The following is an 8,578-nucleotide window of genomic DNA, read 5'->3' on the forward strand; positions in this document are numbered from 1 at the left end:
TCAACTACTTTCGTTAATTCAATGTTAAATGAGAATAATATCAGCCTTCAATGGCTGTGGTGAGAATCAAATAAAATGACATATGGGAAGACTTTTGTCACATGTTACAAAATTGATGGCAACTACAGCTTTAGGTAGAATTTCAACTTCTAATTTTTACTACTATGCAAATTATCAGAATATTTATGATGTTAACTTTTTAAAAAGGTTTTTAAATAGAAACTTTATTTAAATAAATGAACCCTTCTCAATCCCAAAACCCAGCTTCTGATCTTGACGAAGATCATAATTACTCAGGGAAACACACTGCTGCTGGTTCCCTTACAAGCCAGCGTGCTGTATGATTGCTGAAACCAATCCATGAAAAGGAAACTGGCCCTATTTCCAAGTATACCCGTATGAGAACATATTAAGAATATTCACTTTATATTAATTTAAACGTTAAAGTTAGTCTAAATGTTAAATTAACTTAATATGTTAAACTTAATATGTTTATTTAATTTTTACTTAAGTAAGTAAAAATTATTTATTTTTACATAAAAGTACAATTACTTGCTGGAACATATTAAGCATTTTTTCTGGAAAAAAAAAAAATCCCTGAATTTACAGAACTAAAATTATGAGAGGAGATTCACATTACAAAATCTTCCTCTATGGGTTCTTCTAGCTCAAGACATTTTTCTTACTGATTTTTAACTACTTGAGTTGGGGTAAGAATTAGAGAAAGGTCAGAGAGGTAGCAACTGTGAAATCAGTGTACTAGGAGTTACTAGCCAACAATTATCTACCAAGAATGGATACATCAAAAAGCCAAGAAAATAAGACTCTCTTTATAAAAAAATAATATTTACAGGCTGGACAAAGTGGCTCACACCTGTAATCCCAGCACTTTGGGAGGCTGAGGCGGGTAGATCACTTGAGGTCAGGAGTTTGAGACCAGCCTGGCCAGTAAGGTGAAACCCCGTCTCTACTAAAAGTATAAAAATTAGCCAGGCCTGGTGGCACACACCTATAATCCCAGCTACTCAGGAGGCTGAGGCAGGAGACTTGCTTGAACCCAGGAGGGCAGAGGTTGCAGCAAGCTGAGATTGCATCACTGCAATCCAGCCTGGGTGATAGAGTGAGACCCTGTCTTTTAAAAAAAAAAAAAAAAAAAAGTTCTAAAAAATAATTATTTACATTAAACTTTCAAAAACAACTATTTTTCAAAGCAAACTGCTCTGGATTGGGGTTCTGAAACACAATATGATTGTGAATAATGGGGGGAATCTAAATACAAATCAGTGAAAATAGTTTTCAGAGGATTAGGTAGGTAGCTATAAGATTAGCTGGAAACATATGAAGAATAGTCTGAAAGGCTATTGTAAGAAAAATGACAAATTCTATCATTCCTCTGACCTGAAACAAGGTGAAAACTTGGTATAAAGGCTGCATGAAGAGAAGAAAAAAAAAGTAGTCCAATAAGGTCTATCTGTAGAGCTTTCGCTCTCACACTCTGAATACAAACCTAGCTAGTGTCAGTTCTTCAGAGCCTTACTTGCCACACTTGGAACCGATGCAGTACCATTACCAGCTGAAGCAGGGCATGTGATCTAAGACAAGTGTAAATATCAAGGAGAGAGGAAGCAAGCTAAGCAACGGCCTAGGAATCCCAAAGGCACTGATTGAAGTCAAGAAAGAGGCTTTTTGTTGTTGCCATTTGTTTTTGTTGTTGTTTTCCAGAAGTAATACAAGGCTTTGTTCCTTTAGCAGGATTACCAGTTGGACTCTCTCCAGAGAGGATTCAAATTTGAATTCCCATCTGAATACCAACCCAAATGTTGATACAGAACACTCCTGTACTAAAATTAATATCCATCCCAGATAAACCTACTCTGTGACCAAGACAATTGAGATCTTCTAGGTGAAGATGCTATGATTCAAAATATTACATGGAAAACCACGTCTTACTTAAAACAGGTACTTGTTTTCCGGCGATAATTATTCCAGTCTCTTCCATGGAACTGCTTCTGCAAATAGTTTTTTTAATGTATCAAAGACAGTCTCTTTCCGACATTTAATACATCAAATCTATTCCAACTTCAGAGTTCCTATATGTCTTATTTAGCAGACACTATGATTCTATCTTCTTATTCTCTGGAAATCCATCAGATGTATGTTCTAATACAGAAGTGCCTTCCTTCCTTCTCATGGTGGCAAAAAGCATATCCATCATCCCCAAGGTTTCTAATAATTCTCTTTGGTAATCAATCTCTTTTTCTACAAGTCCTTGAAGTAGCAAAAATTTTTTATCAACTACAGGGGACTGACCAATTACAGGCAGATATATATCTAAAAAGAAAGAAAGCAAACACATTAACTAGCAATATCTTTCTATATATTAAGTGAAAAGCCAAAGTTTTTAAAAGTATAAAAATATTAACCATAAGAACACTGAAAATCTGTACTTACTTTATAATTAATTTATGATTTATAGAAAGTATAACAATCCCTCTGAGTAAATTTATTTCAAAAATAATAATTACAGAAAGTATGGAAGCCCTTACTTACTTTCATTTTCCCATTTGAAAAATTGTCGTCATTATAGATGTCTATAAAAGTTTTTTTATAATAACCCTAGCAAAGTCACGCCACTATAAACATTTTACTACTTTTTAAACTGCATTGCCTTGTTATTTTCTCCATGAAAATCCATATTGAGATTTGATAAAAGCAAGATATTCTGATCTACTTGACTTCCAAATTTGATTATTTGACATCTCTACTTTTGCAAGCATGTTAGGATTTTCAAGTTTTAATGACCACTTACCAATAATTATTTCAGCAGCATTGATTAAAACAGGGGCAAATCTTGGCTGAGAAAGATGCCTACAAAGTAAAAATTCAGGTTAGTGAAACTTGTAAACTTAAAAATAAAATCCTTAAAGCAGATTTAGTTGTTTCATCAGTTCTCTATAAAGATCAAACTAAATGTCTTTTATTTGGTGATAAAGGATTTCAGATGCAAAATGTATTTCACAGACATAAAACATACCTTATCAAAAAATTAAGAACATGACTGATTTCCTTCTCATCCCGACCTGCAAGTGCATTTGCAAGGACTCCTCTTCGATTTAACTCCTTTATGATGGACACCGTAATCTCAGGTGTCTTTATTGTACAAGTGGGCTAGAAAAATTGCCAAAGTCAACATGAGCAGACAAAACAGCACAAAAAACATCACTCTCTTGCACTAAATTATCAAGTTTGAATAGGTATTTATCTTCACAGTTCCAAGACATGGTAATATGCAGGGTAAATAATAACATGATTTAGAAAAACAGATGCTCACTTACATCAAGAACTCTGTCGAGTGCCTTAGAGATCCGAAAATGTTTCAGATCCCTGTCGTACAATTCTAGGTGTTTCTTTGCTGGCCTGTTAATCAAAATGTCATCCTACAATGAAAAGCACATTTATAGAGAAGAAAAATCAGTATCTGTATAAAGATACACTTAATATAAACTTTTCCATAATGAAGTGGTATCTCTGAACTATGCCACAAATAATGTTCATATGCCCATAATGTAGATTAAATAAAAACGAATCCTGCTAATCAGAGTCAGAAAAAAAAAAATGGAGTAACTTGCTACATCAACATGTTCTTACTTTCTTATAATTTTAACTTACAACATGCAACATTGCCTTAATTCTAGGTAAAAATTCCTCATTTCAAATTTTCTTTATGTGGCAGGCAGTGTAATACAATAGAAACAAAACAGCAATCAGAGATAATGAGATCTAGTCTCAACTCTGGATACCAGTAATGAAATCCTTAATCAATCACAAATTCTTTGTCTCTCAATCTTCTCAGGTGCCAAACGGGGACATGATTGGTTCTACTACTTCTTGGGATTTAGATCAAACCAGGTAATATGTGAAAGACAATATTCTGAATGAAGTAAAGCATTATAACATTATGTTATGACGCAGAGTATTACAAAAAGTAGTCCTTGTTCCCCATTACTCGTCAATAACGTCCCCAATCTAGCAATCTAGAAATAATTCTGATGTAGAGAAATGCAAAATAAAGTGCCATAACCACACTTTCCAGTAATGTGCATGGATGAAGCTGGTTACTCTAAAAAATTTCATCCTTTAAACAAAAATGAGAAATGCACAAATACCCGTTGCTTCATGTAATTTTTTCCTTTAATAAAGGTTCGATATGCAGGCCTTCTTCTTCTGGGAATTGATTCCTTCTTTGCTTCAGATTTCCGATGTTTAACACTCAGTATTCCATTGGTCATTCCTACAACTATTGTCTCATCTTCATGCTAATAACAATTAGAAAAATAAGTTAGTCTATTCTTAACTCATAATTTATAGTACTTTTACTTCAAAACACATTTATAATGTGTTTGCTGCTTGTCCATACATTCACCAACGGTTCCATTCAGATACACATAGTCTGCCTAACAATGATTGGTATAAGACGTTAAAGTGAAATCATTTTTTCCTTAGGATACAAGTACACTGACAGAACTTATACTTGTAAAATATCACCGGGAAAGTTTGTATAATAATACAAAGTTAACGGCATCAAGGATTACACAGTAGCATGACTTTTACGATCCTGCCCCCCAAAAATATTTTTAATAAGCTTTTCCTCTCCCAAATCAGATTTCCGTATAACATAGTCAAATGCCTTCCTGCCCAAATGTGGCTTCTCATAAAACTTGACAGTATACATTTCAGAAAGAGCAGTAACAAAGAAAAGGAGATCTTTCATTTTGTTGTCCCCTTCCCCCTCAATCTTTTTTTCTGTTCAGAGAGCTAATCTGCCTTTCTAGTGTACTATAATACTCTTGAATTCAATGAGTTGAAGGGAGATTTACCAGCTTCCCAGGACCTGCATTTAGTGTTAACAATACCTAGAGCACTGTACTTAGTTTGAAGTTATGCAGCGAGTGGGACCTAAACCTGAATTCATGCTAAGTCATTAGGACAAGTTACATATTCCAGTAATTGTCTTAACTCAAATATCTAATGTGGTAAGAAAAGGTACTCAAATCCAAAAATAAAGCCCAAAATTCCATTTCAGTTTCATTTAACAGGCAGGGTTAGTGACAGACTTAAAAACAGGTAAAGGTACTTACTGCAAGGGCAAGACTCAAAATTGAAGCTGCATAATCAAAACTGTGGACTACTTTATAGGAAGTTGTGCTGTATACTTTCACCTTCCTAATAAAAAAGAAAAGCTTTCTCAAAAATCACCTTGAAAATGAATATAAAATGCAAATTTCTATTTTCTGAAAACTCAAAATACAAACATTAAAATCTATACAACAGTGAAGAAAAACAAAGATCAGTAATGTTAATTACAAACTAATTCATCACTGAATCCCTTAAAAAATGAGCTGCAGGCAGGGAATGGTGGCTCACACCTGTAATCCAAGCACTTTGGGAGGCCAAGGTGGGTGAATCACCTGAGGTCAGGAGTTTGAGACCAGCCTGACCAACATAGTGAAACCCCATCTCTATTAAAAATGCAAAATTAGCGAGGCGTGGTAGCACATGCTTGTAATCCCAGCTACTTGGGAGGCTGAGGCAGGAGAACTGCTTGAACCTGGGACATGGAGGTTGCAGTGAGCCGAGATCGCACCACTGCACTCCAGCCTGGGCAACAAGAGTGAAACTCTGTCTTTAAAAAAAAAAAAAGGGCTGTATACCAGCCCTAACTATAACATCTATATAAAGACTCTGACTAGCCATTTACAAAAAAAAATAGAAGGGCCGAGTGTGGTGGCTCAGGCCTGTAATCCCAGCACTTTGGGAGGCCAAGGTGGGCAGATCCCTTGAGGCCAAGAGTTCAAGACCAGCCTGGCCAACATGGCATAACCCGATGTCTACCAAAAATAATAAAAACTAACCAGGTGTGGTGACACATGCCTGTAATCCCACCTACTCAGGAGGCTGAGGTATGAGAATTGCTTGAACCTGGGAGGCAGAGGTTGCAGTGAGCCAAAATCATGCCACTGCCCTTCAGCCTGGATCGCAGAGTAAGACTCTATCTCAAAAATTTTTTAAAAAACAAAACAAAACAAAACAAAAAAAACGAAAGGATAGACCATGAGCCACTGTCATCTGAAGATCAAACTTGGGAGTAAAGAAAAGGTATCGGCCGGTCACAGTGGCTCACACCTGTAGTAATCCCAGCACTTTTGGAGGCCGAGGCAGATGGATCAGCTGAGGTCGGGAGTTAGACAGCGGCCTGACCAATATAGAGAAACTCTGTCTCTACTGAAAATACAAAATCAGCCGGGCATGGCGGCACACGCCTATAATCCCAGCTACTCAGGAGGCTGAAGCAGGAGAATCGCATGAACCCAGGAGGCAGAAGTTGCGGTGAGCCAAGACCGCGCCATTGTACTCCAGCCCGAGCAACAAGAGTGAAACTCAGTCTTAAAAAAAAATAAAAGAAAAAGTATCAATGAAAGCACATCAGAAAGCCTAGTGTGATGGCTCACACCTGTAATCCCAGCACTTTGGGAGGCCAAGATCAGCAGATTGCTTGAGCCCAGGAGTTCAAGACCAGCCTGGGCAACAAGATGAAACCCTGTCTCTACAAAAAATAAATCAAAATAAAAAGAAAGAAAGAAAGTACCCATGAAGCCAAAGATCAGGGCTTCTCAACCTCAGAATTACTGTCATTTTGGGGCACAGAATTCTTTTTTGTAAGGGCTGTTCTGTGCATTGTAGGATATTTAGCAGCCTTCCTGGCCTCTATCCCCTATATGGCAAGTACCACGAGTTGTGATAAAAAACAACACTTTCTCAAGATATTGTCAAACATTCCTTGAGGAACAAAAATCACTCTTGGTTGAAACCACCACAAATAGAGCCAATTTACACTTAGCTTTTAGGAACATACCTAAGAATCAAGTCCCAAATTGCCTAGTAACATGATTTCAGTAACATGTGTAAATACTTGCCATGTATTTACACAAAAAATTCCTTTGTATTAAAAATATTTTCTAGCTTTTAAAATATATACATTCAATCCTTATGGCAGGTTACACATCTGCAGATTCAACCAACCATGGATTAAAAATATCCATAAATACATAAATAAAAAATACAGAATTTTAAAATACAGTGTAACAACTATTTACACAGCATTTGCATTGTATTAGGTATTACAAATAAGCTAGAGATGATTTAAAGTATATAGTGGATGTGTGTAGGTTATACGCAAATATGCCATCTTAAATAAGGGACTCGGGCATCCACAACCAATTCCCCTCAGTTACCAAGGGGTGATTGTATACTTTTTAATTAACAGGCTGAAAACTAAAGTTTTTCATAACAGCAGAAAAAAATGAAAATATGGAAATAAAATAATCAAAAATAGATCATGTAAGCCAGTCATGGTAGCTCATGCCAGTAATCCCAGTACTTTGGGAGGCCGAGGCAGGAGGATCTGTTGAACTCAGGAGTTTTGAGACCAGCCTGGGCAACATGGCAAAACCCCATCTCAACAAAAATACAAAAATGAGTGAGGTACAGTGGCACATGCTTGTGATTCCAGCTACTCAGGAAGCTGAGGTGAGGGGATTGCTTGAAGCCGGGAGGTGGACGTTATAGTCAGCCAAGATCATACCACTGCCCTCCAGCCTGGGCAACACAGCAAAACCCTGTCTCAAAAAAAAATACTAATAATAAATAATGTAAATTCTAAAACTGTGCCATACTTCTAGCCACACGTGGCTACTGACCATTTGAAATGTGGCTAGTGAAAATGAGAAACTACATTTTTTATTTTACCTAATTTTAATTTAAAAACTGAGACAGTAATTTTTACAAAATATTAACGTTCTATTTTTTTTTAGAGATAGGGTATCGCTGTCATCCAGGCTAGAGTACAGTGGTACTATCACAACTCACTGCAACCTCAAACTCCTGAGCTCAAGTGCTTCTCCTGCCTCAGCCTCCCTAGTAGCTATGATTAAAGGTGTGTACCACTGTGGCCAGCTAATTTTTTAAATTTTTTGTAGAGATGGGGTCTCACTATATTGCCCAGGCTGGTCTCAAACTCCTGCCCTCAAGTGATCCTCCCACCTTGGCCTTCCAAAGCACTGGGATTATAGGTGTAAGCCACTGCACTCAACCTAAAACATGATTATTGTATCACAGTGCACATGTTTAGATGCTTAATTTATTTCTAGTATCTTAACAATTTTGACATAGATTACATGCTGAAATTAAATTTTATATATATTTTATTTTTACATTAGATATTAGGCTAAACAAAATGTGCTATCTAACTTTTAGGCCAGGCACAGTGGCTCATGCCTGTAATCCCAGCACTTTGGAAGGCCAAGGTGGGTGGATCATGTGAGGTCAGGAGTTCGAGATCAGCCTGGCCATCATGGCAAAACTCCATCTCTACTAAAAATACAAAAGCTAGCCAGGCAGGGTGGCAGGCGTCTGTAATCCCAGCCACTCAGAAAGCTGAGGCAGAATCACTTGAACCCAGGTGGTGGAGGTTGCAGTGAGCTGAGATCACACCACTGTACTCTAGCCTGGGCAACAGAGT

At 36.9% G+C, this 8,578-nt stretch overlaps 1 protein-coding gene across 2 annotated transcripts in view; it reads right to left on the reverse strand.

Moving 5' to 3' along the window:
• Window positions 1-208: 208 nt before the first annotated feature.
• The window catches only part of UTP15 (UTP15, U3 small nucleolar ribonucleoprotein, homolog (S. cerevisiae)), a 15,762-nt gene continuing 7,392 nt past the window's right edge, over window positions 209-8,578 (reverse strand). For both annotated transcript variants that reach the window (XM_011959264.1, XM_011959265.1), the window contains exons 8-14: window positions 5,139-5,223; window positions 4,167-4,316; window positions 3,336-3,437; window positions 3,035-3,168; window positions 2,810-2,868; window positions 550-2,331; window positions 209-511 (exon numbers count right to left, since the gene is read on the reverse strand). In XM_011959264.1, coding sequence (XP_011814654.1) covers window positions 2,114-2,331; window positions 2,810-2,868; window positions 3,035-3,168; window positions 3,336-3,437; window positions 4,167-4,316; window positions 5,139-5,223 — 748 coding nt within the window. In that variant the 3' untranslated portion in view covers window positions 209-511; window positions 550-2,113. The remainder of the gene's footprint in view (window positions 512-549; window positions 2,332-2,809; window positions 2,869-3,034; window positions 3,169-3,335; window positions 3,438-4,166; window positions 4,317-5,138; window positions 5,224-8,578) is intronic.

The sequence above is a fragment of the Colobus angolensis genome, unplaced genomic scaffold (assembly GCF_000951035.1).
Source record: "Colobus angolensis palliatus isolate OR3802 unplaced genomic scaffold, Cang.pa_1.0 Scaffold49, whole genome shotgun sequence".
NCBI lineage: Eukaryota > Metazoa > Chordata > Mammalia > Primates > Cercopithecidae > Colobus > Colobus angolensis.